The 16787-nt window shown below is 39.7% G+C and overlaps 1 protein-coding gene across 3 annotated transcripts in view; it reads right to left on the reverse strand.

Annotated features, from left to right (window-relative positions):
- The window catches only part of LOC135474827 (zinc finger homeobox protein 4-like), a 110128-nt gene that overhangs the window by 37091 nt on the left and 56250 nt on the right, over positions 1 to 16787 (reverse strand). For all 3 annotated transcript variants that reach the window (XM_064754435.1, XM_064754437.1, XM_064754436.1), the window contains one exon: positions 962 to 4244. In XM_064754435.1, coding sequence (XP_064610505.1) covers positions 962 to 4190 — 3229 coding nt within the window. In that variant the 5' untranslated portion in view covers positions 4191 to 4244. The remainder of the gene's footprint in view (positions 1 to 961; positions 4245 to 16787) is intronic.

Raw genomic sequence — 16787 nt, forward strand, 5'->3', positions numbered from 1 at the left:
ATTTAAATTAACGGCTAATAACAACTGACATGCACACACAGGCTGGCAGCCTTCACAAAGTAACCGTGGGAATTAGAAACAGCAGAATATTAAAAACTTACCACAAGAAGATCAACTCAGAGGTATGCAAATTTTATATTGTTCTCCAGGAAACAAAATTATATTACACAGCATGTTCTTTTTATAATGTCTTTTTTTCTACGTTAATAAAATGATATGCCCAAAAGATGTTTTGCAAAGGTGAAGATACTGTAACATCATGCTATGGCTATAATTGCACACAAATAAATATTTTTATATATTAAAATTGGAGATTTTCCAACAACTGACTACATGAACACATCTCGAATGATACAAACCCTCCCACATTCAGGCTGTACGATAAGAATATTTGCATATCTACTGAACGTGCAGTTTTTGTGTTCTGAGTATAGGTCGATCTTGGACGTTTACTTTCAAAAACATGATTCACCCAGAAAAGCAGATATAATTTCATAATTATGAAAAGATGCAAAGAAAAGGCAGAGCTATGCCTTGATTAAAAGACATGAGGTCAGAGGAATGGAAAAATTGTAACATACTTTAAAACTGACATGAAATTTTAAAATTTACCGACAACGAATTATGTATTTTATTTGACTAATATTGTCTTAAATTGTTTACAACCAAATAATATAGGAAAACAGAAATATTGAAAAATAATGGTTGAAAATATACGACCAGGATTGTGGCACTTAAATAGCTGAGCATGTGGCACTTAAATGGCTCAGTCTGTAGCACTTAAATGAGTTAGCTTGAGGTACATAAATGATTTAGCTTGTGGCACATGGATGACCATACTTGTGGCACAAAAACTTTAATAGCATTTTTCACCTGAAGTAGGTAAATGTAATACCTGGCTATTATTGCACCAATTTCTGGGTTACCTCTACAGTCGGGGAATATGTAAAACGAGACATACCTGTATCATCAAAGTTGATGTGTTCCCCCTCTTTATACTCCTTCACCTGGTAGACCTGAGCCATCTGTAGAGCCTCGCTGTTACCTTGGTGCTTCACCTGTAGCTGGTGAAGATTCTCATGGCGCAGGTGCTTCATCGAGCGGATGTGCTGTATCAGTCCCAGCTTCGTCTTACACGAGTATTTGCAGAGGGCGCAGTGGTAGTACTTGTTGCTGGACTTGATGCGACTCTCGCAGATCTGAAGGTGGCGGAACATGTGCGCGTTGCTCTCATGCCGATGGTTGGTCGCATGGATCTGTAGTTTGTGAATACTGTTGGTGTAATAGTCGCAGGCATTGCAGTGCACCTGGACAGGGTTACTCACGTTCAGGTACTTCAGTCGCCACTCGTTACTCGGCCCACCTTCGCGTATATGGTTAACAAGCTGTAAACGCTGCAAGTGCTTGTCCGTCTTGCAATGAAGCTGGAAGTTTGCCTTGAGGTTGGTCTTGTAACTGCAGAGGTTGCACATGTACGTCCCTCCTGCTATGCTTATGTTGTCGTGCTCTCGCTGTTTGGTGCGATCCATCTGCATGTGCTGGTGTAGTGCCTCCACTGAGTCTACAGAGTAAATGTTGCATACACAGCACTGAAACAGCTCTGCCTGGTCTCCCAGATGTCCACCATTGGTTTCAGGTGGCATCATGCTTTCATGCTCCTTGTTGGCCAGGTTCATTGGAAAGTTCATGCTGCCATGCATCGCGGCCAAGAACATGGGCTGGTCAAACTGGTCGTAGGGGAATCCTGCAGGAGCTATCTGTGGAAACCCTATCAAAGTCGGCTCCTGTTGGCCAAACAGGCCCAATGGGTTCATTTGGAGATGCTTCATGTTCTGCTGAAGCACCATCATGTGGGTGTGCTTCTCACTTGTCATGTGAATCCTCAAGTTTCGAGCTACATTCGTTTCGTAATTACACACGTCACAGCGCCATGTTGGTTTCGGCTTCTGCTGCTTCTTCTGCAGGCTGGTGTCCTCGTAGGACTGCGGTGCTGCCATCTTGTTCAGCTCTCCGCCATTCGCCAGTTCCTGCATGTTGTTGAGATGTTTGTCGGACTGCATGTGAATACTGAGGTTACCTTTGGTCGTGGTGGAGTAGTTGCACACGTCACACCTGTAGGGTTTGTACCCACAGGTGTAGGTCTCTCCGCGAGCCAGCCGTGGGTGGGGCTGTCCAGTGATACAGTACACACATTGAGTGTCACTTTCAGGATGCTTTTCCTTCATGTGAATTTCTAAAGTCTCTTGATACTTGTAGTGCCAGTTACACTTGGGACACTTCAGTGTCTTACAAGAGTTCCTTGAATGCATAACAGTCATATGACCTCCAAGTGACCTTGACGAACTCAGAACCATGTCACACTTCGGGCACTCCACACTATGGCTACGGCCTTGAGGATGTTCATCACACGCCCCGAGGAACCCTGTCATGAAGGGACCTGTTGAGGACATCATGGTTTCTTCCAGTGAGGACGGTACACTGCAATGTGTCAGTCCATTGTGCGAAGCAAACAAGGATGTGGCAGAATTAGAGTGCGATTCCTTGGCAAACATATCATTTTTTGCATGACGAGACCCATGACTGTCCTGTTCTGTCATCACCTCATTCTGGTGAGCTGACTTCTCTGAAGGAGACATTCTACAAATCTTTGGTGACTTGGGACTACTAGCTTTGGTCAAACTGTCCAAACTCTTTCGTGAGCTATCCAGTGGCAAGGTCTTTGGAGGAGACAAGGAAGATTTGGATTTATAGTTTGTTTCTTTGTTGTTTCTGTGGTTAGACAGGTCAAAAGGATGACTTGAAGATGACATGCTACCAAGACAATTGGAGACAGTTGGTTTGGTGTAGACATAGCTGACATTTGTACTTGCCTTAGCCGTAAGTGGACTAACACAGCTGGAATGACAGAATATGTTCTCTGTTGTACTGCTAGCATTGGTACAGGAGGAGACTTGGGTTGCGTTTGGATTGGGTTCCAGGAAAGAGATGAGGGGTTCTTTGTCTTTACCAACACCCTGGATTATAGCCGAGGCATTTTTGCGAGACATTAGCCCTTTCTCTTTATCATTGAGGGTCATGGCATGCTCACCAACAGCATGGGACACAAAAGATTTGGCAAACCCAAAAGAAAGCTTACACATAAAGCACATGAGAATTGGCTTAGTAGGAACTGTGGTAGCATCCACGGGTGAGGTAGAAGTTTGAGACTGATCATCCATGTTTTCTTGAGCACTTTTCTGCAGTTCGGTGTTGTTGTTGTCTTCCCTTTCAGATTTTCTGCTCCCTTTACGGACATCGTATACTCTATAGCTATGCATGATTGGAGCCTCAGGGATGTTTTGTTGTGATGGCATGACGTAGAAGTTGTTGAAGAAAGACGTGGGATTTTTGGGTACAAAGAAAGCATTTGCTATCTGGGGATAAGGAAGGTTTGGCGGCTCACTGCTACCACTTTTGTCCACTATGCTGCCTTCTTTTATATCAATAAGTGACTCTGATTCACTTAATTCAGAATCATCCCCTTCTATAATGTAAGCTGAACCATCTGGATTATATACAATCTTCCCTTCAAAGCTCTCCACGTCACTTAGTTCACTCTCTGTGCCATTTGCCCGCGCACCCTTCAAGTGGTCAGACATGTCTGGTTTGGAACCAGTCTTGCTACAGTTATGGTCCATGTACAGGGTCATTGTGCTAAACTCCGTATCACATTCCCCACACTCTATGGGGTCTTCCTCTTCTTTCTCCGACAGAGGGTCGTCAAAGACAGTAAAGCTTGAGCTGCTCTCCACCTTAGACTCTGTCTCGTCGACAGACTTCTGATCGGAGGATACCTCATTGTCAAGGTCACTCTCCAATAATTTCCTATCACAGGTCAGATTTGGACTTGATCGTATGCTAGGAGGCGCTGATCCTGCAACATCTTCGTCACTGTCCTGCGAATCATCTGTATCCATGGAAAACATGGCTGATGGTGCATCCAGGGGAAGTTTTGCTGAACTTATCTCCATCTGAACTTTGGCGCTTCCTGCAACAGTTGCCTTGGCAACTGCAATATCTCTGCCGTTGACAGAGACTGGGCACACCCCTCCATCCCGTGGCGAGATTTTGGGTGATTGTAGCGTCATCCCAAACCGGGGGTGATTCGTCTCTGCGCCATTACTGCTGCTGTAGGCCTCCACCTCCATCATTCAGTAGCATGGCGGTTCAGACTGGAAATGACATTCTCAACACTTGGGACACCGCTGGAAGAACAAACGGAATATTTTCAGACATTCTCACTGAGAGTTCTCAGGTCTTTTCAAAAAGTTTGTTTAAAAAGAGAGAATGGACTTTTTCAGTAAAAAATTCATTTCCGAAAATACAAATTCCAGGTTTTACACCAGTATTTAAGGATATCACACATGTAGTTGAAAACTACTTAATTTTGTCTTATGAAAATAAAAACAGACGTTTTCATATATACTTCCTTTGTTTTACCTAATCAGGGATTGCTAAATCTTGAACCAATCATTAAAAATTATTCCATTTGTTCCTTAGAGTTTAGTTGCATGTACCAAATGTTACATTCAGTTGAATTATGCATCAAATTCGTCAAATAATAGAAACAGACAAGTCCCTAGGACAGACCTATTAACAATGACACTGTTAACAATATGGCAGAGAAATGTATGCATGCACTTACAGGTATGAACTGTAAAATACATATTTCAGACAATGCAAACTACAAGACAAAATCTATGACTTTGTATACCGTTGAGATGTGATTGCTCTTTCTTTTTTCCAGTCCTACCTATCGAACAGATAACAAAAGGTTGTTGTTGGAGGAGAAATGTTTGATGTTATAGATATTAAGGCCAGTGTCCCGCAAGGGTCCATATTGGGACCTTTACTATTTATTCTATATTTAAATGATTTTCCATTATTCATAAAAGACAGTGGCACTTCTATTGACAACTTTGCTGATGACACAACCATATACTGCTCCTCAGGCAGTGTGTTTGACATTGAGCGCCATATAAACAGTGGTATGGATTGCATTAAAGACTGGTGCGACAAAAACCTAGAGTTCCATAATCCCCAAAAATCTAAATACATGATACTGGGCTCCACGCAATGGCTGCAGGTAATCAAAAATGTTCGTTTCTCTGTTATATTTGATGGAAGTAAACTCGAACAAGTCAGTAATGCTAAACTGCTTGGTATTTATATTGATGAACATCTTTCCTGTAACACACAAATCAAAAATGTGTGTAAAAAGATTTCTAAATTGTTAAGGATTCTACAAAGGAAGAGAGCCCTTCACTGTAATGATATTTCTATAAGTCTTACGCTCTTCCTCACTTTGATTAGTGCTGTTCAGTATGGGGACACTGTTCAATTAAAAACAGAGAAAAGATAGTCAAGTTACAGAAAAAAGCTACTTGTTTAGTTCAATAGGAAACAATAAACACATCTGGAAAAACTTCACTTTCAATACTAAAATGCATGTATTTTAATAAAAGGGTGAACTACAAAATTCTTTGCATCATTTACAAAACATTACACAATCTCTGTCCAAACTATATTACGTAGCTTTTCCCTCAAAACAAACAGCTTCACAATATTGTTCTCAGATCAACACAACATAATATCTATCTCCCTAAAGCGCAGACAAATTACATGATGGAACTGCCTCCCTGTCCACGTAAAAGAAGCCCCTTCTCTACCAAGCTTTCAATCACGCGACTTAAAATCAGTTATGGTCAGATAACGAATGAAATGTACATTCATGCATGCATACTGCATGTATGCTTTCATTGTATCAACCATCTAGATAAAATCCCATCTCTCGTAACTTTACTTGTTCAGAATCTAAATGCGATAAGTTAAACCTAAAATGCATTCCCCCACCCCCACCCTTTATACTTAGATTTATTATTATTATTATTATTAGAAAGTCTTTTTCATAAGGCCATGTCACTTGCACACATGTGTGCAAGTGACAAACCAAACATGGGATGGGAAAGGGGCCATTTTTCCACCCACTCAACCAACCAGCAAGGGGGGTGGGGGTTAGGAATGGGTTGGGAATGGGTCTGTCACCCACCACTTTACTTCTGCTGGTTGGGACAGTTGCAGGGGCAGCACTTTTGGTTGTATTGTTGCTTTTTGTATGTATGAAAAAGATACTGTATATATATATATATGTATATATAATACAAAGATATTATTATGTATATTGTCTGACTCTTTAGCACACAAATCCCTCAAAACAACTGATAATATAACATATAATTGCTTTTTTCAACACCATAACTAATGAAATAATTAATGTCATTACAGTAATGATGCACAAAAATATTTAAATTAAGAAAAACATTTGAACATACGAAATCTAAAATACGTCACAAAATCTGAAGGAAAGCATTCGATAGCTTAAATCATTTTCAAATAATATCATAAATGGCCTTCATCTGGTCAAAATGGTTAATTATTATAATATCATAATATTTCTCTAGACTGACTTAAGAATTAAGTCGGAAAGTCTCGAAAATGACTTTTTCACTGAATTTTATTGAGCATTCAACAGCAAACCTAAAACCACTAAAAGCCTTGTCCAAACAGGACCATTCTCATTTTTTTTCCTTTCTGCAGACAGCATTTTTCCTTTTTCTGAGTTTCAGCTGGAAAAGAATATTTTGAATTTCAAAATCTTTCAAGACCGACAAAAAGAGTAAAAACAGTTATTGTGTTGCCTTCATCAACATGTAGACAAACAAATAAATATTTACATGAGATCGTTCATATATTTAGATAGAATCAACATCAACCTAAAGAAAGGGCTGGGAAATCAATAAATAGCTGGTAAACAAACTGTGAAAAATGATGGGCCATCAAAAATAGTTTAAAAGACTTAATCTCACAGCAACAATATGTAATTTTTCACTCCAGAAAAAAATGAGATTTTTTAGTATAAATATCACAATCTGAAAACATTAATTTACCAAGCCACAAACTTTGAAGGTAAATATTAAAGTAAGGATTTCAAAATTGTACAGCTTAATTGATATCTTAAAATGCGCAACCATTTTTATAAGCCGGTATTTTCTCTTGTGAAAGAGTTTAAATTAACCTTTTTGCTACATTATTATTATAAAACAAGCATGCTTTAATTTATGATAATAAACTCTTTTGTATTTTTTTCTCAACACTGTTCAGTGAGAATTAACATTTAAATATCAATTAATTCCATGGATGATGGTTATTCATTCAAATTTTCAAACTGGAATTCACCAAAAACTTTCAATATAATTTCAACGTAGCCAACAAAAAAGATTACTGCCGTCAGAAAGGCGTGTGATTTTTCCAGCAAAATATTGGTAACATGATGTCCTGTAAATGCAATTCAAAATCCAGAATTTCATCCAAGAACCATAGTGCTCTGGTACTGCCAAATCTCTGGTACAACTTTTCTTTGTAATTTATAATGTTGCTAAATAATGTTTCACCTGAAATCAATTTATTACCTTAACATGTATGTTGTGAAATCTGTTAGATTATGACAAAATTTCTCTGATATATGATGCTGGTAAGGAAGCTGTAAACAAACACAGGCAAGAAATTTACGAGCCATAGTATTACAGAAGCTATCAGATTTTGAAAGAATGTTTAGAAAGAGAAAATAGCAATTAATTCAAACATAGGTATTCTCATCTGAGAATTTCATGCAAATATGTGTTATCATGTTCACTTGACCGAACAATAAATCAATTTACAAACCAGATCTGGATGTTGAATTAAAAAAAAATAAAAATATAAAAAATAAGACTTTTTCCACCTTCAATGAAATGATAAAAAATGCACATAATGATCTTTAAATCAAAAACAATTTACATTATGAAATTCAGTGATTTAACATGACCAGCTTTGGTCTCAATGGGCACCATTGGGTGTTCACTAAGCATTCTCTCCCCTAGTCCATACTTGGGTTTGGACTTTGGCTGTGTAAACCCGGAGTCAAGCAAGGGTCATTTTCCTTAAAAAGCCACTATCTCACTGTTCAACCTTTAAAAGAATTCTACACTTACAAAGATACTTCACACTCATAAAAAATTAAAATCCATCCAGCAATATGTAATTCTGATTGCAAAACTGCTACACTCTAGTGAATTAAATTAACAAGCCTATGATTTCTAGACTAGAAAAGAAACTCTTATCACCCAAATGGATGATTAGCACGTCTTAAATTATTCATAATACACCGTTAAATAATGAGAGAAATGTTTAATGCATCATTTGTTTATCTAAAATCATGAAGATTTGTCTATAAGTATTGTACAATGTATGTATTGTGGCTAACTGCATTTCGTGCCTCCCAAAGGCTTACCACGTGACAAAAGCTCTCAGTTTTTTATGCAGAAAATTATTGCCTAAAATTTAATGCAGGTATTGGATTAAAATAAAAACAAATGAGAAATCAGAAATAACATGATTTTTCCCCTATTGTAACTTTGTAAAAAACAACAAAGATACAATGTCCAAAGGAGAGAGAGTTCAGAAATCCTGCCCTCAGTACGCTTGGAAATTTCTATGGTTGTATCAGTCCTGTCCTTGCTAAAGTAGAGGATATGTCAATATAATAGCAAGAAGTGACAAAGTAAACTTTATTTGTATGTTTTTGTTCTGTGACAACAGAAACAGTGTTGGAAGGTACTTTGTTATCACATCAAACTTCTAGCTGAAGGGAGAGCATAAAGCTCCACAGCAGGCTGTGGTCAATACTGATGGAAAAGCCTTAACCCAGACAGTCAGAGTCAGTGCCTAAGATGACCAGTCACTTGAATCCCACTGGCCGCTCAAACCATTGATCCCTATTGTCAAATTTCCTTGACAGAAAGTACAGTAAATGACGAGAGCACTGAGATTTCTGTCGTTTGAGGGGAGTTAAGATGTGAAGCACATGTTAGTGGCCGTACACTGAATATTGCCACTGGTGAAGTTGAATGGAAACTATTGAGGTGTCTACGGTCAAAGAGGGCTGATACTCCACAGACCTCTCCATAGGTCGACACTTACACCATTGAATACCAGGTGAGGCTGTGTCCAACACTAACTTTCCTCAATACATTGTTGTTGATCACTGAACAGGCACTTATCAGTATTCATTACACTGCCTAAAACACCATATCAGTACAGTTAACTACACCACAAAAAAAGGGTATTGAACTTTTTTGCTTACACCAAGGATGTTGTCTGACAGATTACCTAGCTTAAAACGGTCGTAAAAAAAATATATATGATACTAACATACATATACAAAATAAGATCACAACATATATATATATATTAAAAAAAATAGATGGCAAAAAAATATGAATGAAAAAAGAACAAGAAAGTTTCATTAACACAACTGAAAAAGGCATCAGCCTACCTGAAGCAGTACAGGCCTATCACTAGCCGAACAGCGGATAAAAACCAATATTGGAATTCACAGACCCGAGTCACAGCTGTCTACAGCAGTACACCCATGTAACTTCTCACCCCCAGGGCGAATGAGGGCAACGGGAGGTGTGGGCCAGCCGGGCAGGCAGGCAGGCAGGCAGGCGGGTGGGCAGCTATATCCTCTCCACACCAGTGGTAGGCAAGGGTCGCTGCTTAGTAGCTGACCCACATTGCCAGACACAAAATTGTTCTTTAAAAGAAAAGTGGTTAGGCTAGGCTAACTCCTGTCTCCCTCAATTACACATCCTTTAGAAATCTGCGTTGGTGATAATAGATAGCAGAGCCTTTGTGTCGCTAAGGCCTTTTCAAATATTAGCACAGGCCCTGTTTGGGCAATATCTTTAGCGGGGCGCGGGTCCACAAGTTCTCTCCTCTCTCAATCTTCCCCCTCCCCAAGCTTCAGTAAAGGGCAGGGTTGGTAAGGGGACAGACCACGATGGACTGAGGCTCAGATAGAGACCACCTCTCACTGCCTTGCTGGCTGCTAGGACTGACCGTTAACTCCTTCTGTCCCTGGTCCCCTCAGTCACAGCTGTCTAGCGGCACTGGCTGTTTTGCATGAGTGTGCCTCACAATTATCCAGCACAGACAAATCACTCATTAAGTGGTACAATATGGGGCCGAGGGTATTTATCCCGCGATACCCTTACCCAGCCTGGGCTCCCTAAGACAGACACAGAAGATCGGCACAAGTGTCGGAGCCCATCATGTAGTTGGCTACTAACGGGCGTTTTGATCAAGTTACAAAAATGGTTAGTGCTGACTGGCTCGCCTTCGCCCTGTGTGTAAGAGAGAGAGAGACGGGGCCAGGGGATTAATTGTGGGCCTGCATATTAAAAACAGAGGCAGAGATGTGGCCTAGAGAGGGGTCTACCCTGAAGAAGGGGGGGAGGGGAGGGTGTGCTCCCACAGTGTTGCTGCCGCTGTCGTCGTCTTGCCCACTGCTAACAGGACCAAAGCTCATAACATTTCCACGCCTCGACATTTCTCTCACAGATTAGCCGAAAGCCAGCAGCACCAGTTTGAGGCTTGTCGTCTTGGCCACGGATTAATGAAGGACCCCGCAGGAAAAAACTATCTTTCATATTCATATTTCAAGGTGTCATTTGTTACGGTGATGGATGGAAATTAATGAGCAGGGGCCATCTCGGCCTATCTCATTATCAGTATCAGGCAGTTCAAAGTCCAGCTGTTTGTGGAAATATGGCCGCTCTCACATTGATAGCATCAAATGCTTCATGACACTTCCAGAGAGAGAAAAAAATCAATAAAGTTAAGAACAATTCCAGTGTATTCTTCAACTTACTGCAGGAAGCCGAGTGTTTGTCTAACCCCTAGGCAGGTGAATGGCTCTCATTGTACATAGGTGTTCCCTCAATCCCTTGCCTTTATTTCTGTCAACAAATAGGAGAGCCATGGCGAAACAAAAGCGTCAACGTTCGGGGCAAACTTGTGTTTTTTTGAGATCCTCTGAATTCTGACGGGATTAAGTCACTGTGATGACTTGGAGACAATCAGAGATTCTGGGCTTCTGTTTCGCCCTCTGGGTCCTCAGCGCAGAGTTTCCGCAGGGACTGGTCACCTGCTAAAAATGCCTACCGAATACATAATCACATGGCCAAAAGCTCGCAATTAAGAGAAATTAAGCAGGGGAAGAAAAAAGCCGCGAGCTGTGAAGAAAAATCAGTCTAGGTCGAGGCCTGGGAGTCAGGCCCGGTCGAGATTAGAGAGCACTTGTGGTGGAATGATATTAGTGATTAGGCTCTTCTCCATGGCAACACGCTTAAGCTTCGTATTCAGCTGGTGCATTAACAGTAGCGAAAGAAAAAAAAAGTAACAATCATAAAACAGCAAGTTGGTGAAAAGGCTGGAAGATACAGAGGAACTTATGCTGATTGGAGAGGGTGGGTTAAACGGGTCAGGCTCACTCTTTAATTAGGGGTGGCAGGCTAGAGGTGGAGCCTTCATCTTTCTGATATTACAAATTTCTTTTCCCAGCAGGACAGTGGCTGAGGATAAGAAGGCTGAGGCATTTCTGTATTAATAAACTGCCTGGCCTCAGATCTGACTGGCTCCCCCCCCTCCCCTCACTCCCCACTCCAACCCCTCCCTCCCAGACCAGCCCTTCCTTATACCCTGATTGTTAACACTTGCTCCTGACATTAAACTGTTAGAAGAAAAGAGCTAGGTACAGAAGCTGGTCTCTCTATCACAGCATTCAAAGCCTGGTGATCCATGTCCCTCTATCTGGCCCTCATTGCTCTGGGGCCCTGGCCTTTCCCACAATCTCCCTGACCCCTCTGGCTTAGGGTTATCTATACAGTAGGGGGGTCAGGTTTCTACAGGAGAATCGGGGTCCAGGAGTAAGGCTGAGCCACTTAACAATGGCTTACACATGCAGAACATCATTACAAAATAATACACTCCAAAAACCCCTATGGTATCATATCACTCAGAAATTAATTTCCAGCTCAGTTCAAACTTTGACATATGGTAATATCTCCAGATAAGATGTCTCTGCCAGGAGAGGAAGGGACACCAGGGATGAGACAGTGACCAAATCCAATCTTAATTGCCTCAGCAATACTTGGGCAATCTGGAAGTCATTAACCTGGACACATAGGGGACCAGGGGAAAGGTCATGGACAAGAGCAAGAAACAAGACCAACCACTCATAAACCTTGTTTTACAGCAACACCCTCTGTGATAATTACATGGGAACCATAAATACAAGCTAGGCAACCAGTATAAACATGTGAGAATATAAATTCAAAACCATTTAAAAAATCATCGGTAAATAAACAACAGCTTCTTTCCAGAGCTGATTTTCTTGACGGAAATGTTGAAAGCCGCATATTCTAAGTAAATTCTCTCAATGGTAATGGACACCATCATTTCATGAAAGTCATAACACCACAAAGTATTAGAATATTAATGTACCAAATCCATATTTAAAAAAGTTTTTATTGTAGGAATAAAATAGATAAACTACTAATAAGTTTATTGGTGAAGTAATCACTATAAACATGATAAGAAGGCATTCATCACTACTGGGACAAAAAGCAAGTATTATCATACGCTATATTGCCACCATTTCTAGTGGTAATTTTTTCTTCAGCAATGCTTAGTTTCAATATTTAGTTACTAAGGACATGTTAAATGGCATCTACCTGTCTTTTTTGCTCAATGCATACACAAAGATTTTGATGTTCGCATTACAGCATGCTAGACGATGTAAGGATAACCTAACAGATCTGCTACTCTAGCCTGAGCATCACCTACAGGAATTCAGGGAGGGGGAGATAAATATAGAAACCTTAATCTGAAGGTAAATTAGAACACATATCTTCATGGTGTTATTTTTGACATTGCTGACCGTATCAATCAAGTCTAGTTAGGAACTTGTTTTTGCAACATCAAACAGACAAGGTTTATATCAAATTGAGTAGTCTGACAGTTGTTCATTAGCTTTAATCTGAGAAAAACAGAAAGATAAAGAGACAAAAAAGATTTCTGCTAAAAATACATGAATAATTAGACAGCAACGTGTTGGTTAGTCTTCCACTGTATGAAAACCTGACAACCAAGAAGTATGTAAGTATATCTACGGCAAACTTGAAAACCTGACTTATCCACATGTACAAAGGAGAAATTAAATCTCAGATAAATGATAAATAATATTAATATTTTTTTTATTTTATTCTTTTTTTACAATCATATCTATTATTACACCACAAAAATTCTAGTTTTCCATAACATTAAAGTGCATTCCACTGTATCACTTTTCTTGTCATCAAATCAAATATTTATCCTTGGTTCTCAGCTTATTTCAATTTACAGTGAATTATTTAATGTTTTGTGCATCCCCAGGGTCACCCAATATGACCTACATGGTTCCATAAGCACATACACCCCATGTTCACATTCCTGTTCAGAGAGAAGTCGTTTCGTCAGCTGACTACTGTTTTGCATTACCTTTCAATACTAACTTTCAATAACTCCACACTCTATCCCACACAGCAGTCAGAAAGAGGGGGAAATTTTCTAATCAATTCTTGTTTTTTTTTTAATCAAAGGCTGCCAGCTATTCAACCAACAGGGAAGCAATTATAGGCTTTTGTTAAAAACCAATTAATACATTTATAAAGATCAATGGGAGCTAGGTCTAACTTGATGCCAAAGCTTCCCAAGTGGGTCACAATGGCTTCACACTTACAGAGGTGGAAATCTCTGTGCTGAGCTCCTGCCTGCCGCAATAACACAACAGCCGCTTCGCAATTATCCAATATCGGCTTTTTATACATTTCCATTCATTCAATGTCATAAATATACATGTTACAGAAGTTGTATATCAACCCACGCTGAGGAGTGCTCTGTACCCCAGGCCGAGTCACCCAACCCTCCCGTCACCCTGTCATTAAAGCCTTGATGCCTTGTGCTGGACGCCATCTTCAGCCACAATTTCCCTTTGCCTCACCCTCTCTGTAGACTCCAGAAATACAGTAATGATCTAATATTTATCCACCACAGAAAGCCATGTCTAATTGACACAAGCCTAATCTCAGGACAACAACATCATTAATCCAAACTCTTCATACGTTGAATTGTACCAAAGCAGTCGTTGAGCAAACTTTGGCATATAGATCAGAAACTATTTATAAAAAAAGGAAAAAAAAACAAAAAAAAAACAAAAATGATCATGATGGCCGAAGAAGTAATTTCTACCATAGACGACATCTGAAGGAAAATAACGATGGCAACTAATCCGAAAAGTTAATTTGAATGGCAAAACTTAATGATGTATGGTGAAATGGATGATGATTTGTGACGGTGGCATATTTATGGCGATTAGACGTGCTGTCCACTTAGTAATTGGGCAATTTTTACCGAAGACAATCCAGAAGACAGAAAGACAAGACGCTATGGCCTATTAAAGTGTTAGATTTCCAATGCACTATGTTTTGCACAACAGATTGTCCTGGAGCACCGGGCTAGAGCCCAGCTATAGGTCTCTATCTCAACCGCCTTCCTGAGAGCCTCTTGAAGTGATTGCACTACCCAGCAATACCTATATGGAGGATGGTCACTATGACAACCAGCTGATAAGCTGTGTAATTTATAGTTGGACAAAGACCAAATTGTATACATTAACTGCATACATTAAGTATCTGTACTAGCCCAGGCTGTAAGGAGACAAATACTTGGGGGAGAGGAGGGGAAGGGGGTTAATAAAAATGGATATGCTGCAGCTTCTTAATTTCAAAATAGTGTAACTGCTGATTATCCTTATTACAGGGCATTCTTATCACTTGACCCTTGATAATGAATCTTGAAAATCCTTCCGATTGTTTTTGTCTGATAACATTGGCATTTGGAAGAATCACTCAGAGGTTTGGCAAACAAAGTGACACCTCAGGAAATGACCTTCTTAATTAATTGGCTGAATGCTAAATATAAACATTTTTTTGGTTTTGTTTTTTGTTTTTGGTTGTAAACACTGGATTCATCTTGTCAGATTTTTGGATATTCTTACTGCAGTTTGAATGAGTAAGCGAACATTCTGACTTTATAAATATAAAAAGATAAATGTGTGAAAGCATGAATCTATCAGTAGTACACAACACTTTAATAAGTGCAGCTAGAATTAACATTAAGTAAATTAATATCAGTTTGTTCACAAATAATTTTTAACAACAGATGGCGGCTTGTTTCACACATCATTTATGCAAGTTAGTGGTCAGTTTGTTTTATCTTCTTATCTTCTTTAGTGTTTTACGCCGTACTCATCAATATTTCACTTATACGACCCCGGCCAGCATTAAGGTGGTAGGAAAGGGGGCAGTATTTATAGCAGTAATTTTATTCAGCTACATTTATAAGAATACCTGGATGCTGTTAGTTCGATTGACACATAACTCACACTGAAAGTTGAAACTACCACAAGTATACTGCATGAGTATCTGTTCACATCATGCACTACATGTAGCTACCGTTATATCTTGAATTTAGCCATTATTTATTACTTTGTTTAACAGATCAGAAACATGAATTACTGATTTGCTCTACACAACACTTCTGATTACACGGCAGTAATTAGCGTTATTTCATGACACTGGTTCAACATTAAGAACTACCACCTACTGGATAACAGTCAGTAATTTCACCCAGGCTTGAGTCATCTTTCCACTGTATCAAGCAGTCAGGTGGCCTTTAACCTAACATCAGTTCTTGTTTAGTAACCTTCTAGCACCTGCTAACGAGTCCTCAGGTACAGGTGAGTTGAGGCAGCTTCAGGTGAGGTAAGACATTTGCATAGATATCTCTATACAGACAAGTAATGAAATTGTCTGCGAGCACATTAGAGCTGAAGCTGTGAGCGTGAATTCAACAGGAGCCTATTCAAGCATACAGACGGCTGATTTAATTTCTCACCTGAATGTTTTAATTAAGCCCGAAAAACAATGACACAGCTTATCAGCAATCATTTATCTCACTGAGATGCCCTGTCACAACTTTATCAATAATACTAACTGAATGAGCAAGAGACAGGGTGAACAAAAAAAACAAGCTGGGGAAACAAACAGGCATGAGTTTTTAAATCTTCACCTTATCAGCTAGCCTAATCATGATCATTTCACGTGATTAATACTGAAATTCGGTTGAATTAAAATCAGTTTTGTAATCAGTTCAAATTGACAAGACTGATAGTGACCCTGGTGATGAGATAACTGACTGTGCAAAAAAGACAAACTCCTGAGAGTGTCTTATCTCCCTGATTGAACAAACAAACACACTGCTCAGTTTAATCTCCACCTGGTGGTGGGGGAGGGAGGAATAGAGGCGTTGGGAGTGGTGTCACTAAGGCAACAAAATCCGCTGTCTACCTCAGGGTTATTTTACTTAAGCAATCTTCATAGAAAGAAAGTCACATTTAAGAAATTATATCTTCTGGGTTGTTATTTAACCTTCATATTTGGCTCTCCAATTTCTGAAGGAAGTGTCTCAGGTCAGTACTGACCTTTAACACCTGAAGGCCCTCTTCCCCCCACACTCTTGGGCCTCTCTTTGTGACAGATTAGCGTGTGTGATAAATTATTCACTAATGGCTAAGAGACTAATGAAAAGCCAGCACTGAATTAAGACACTCCTAAAATTTGTTGACTTAGCGGGTCAAATTTATGATATTATGGCCCTTGAGATGTAGACAGGGAATTCTCAAACCAGACCTGTCTTGGGTTTATATTGGTTTCTAATTCCATGGACCTTAGTGACCCACATTACCACACACATCTAACCTGTCCCCT

Source organism: Liolophura sinensis, chromosome 9 (assembly GCF_032854445.1).
Source record: "Liolophura sinensis isolate JHLJ2023 chromosome 9, CUHK_Ljap_v2, whole genome shotgun sequence".
Taxonomy (NCBI): domain Eukaryota; kingdom Metazoa; phylum Mollusca; class Polyplacophora; order Chitonida; family Chitonidae; genus Liolophura; species Liolophura sinensis.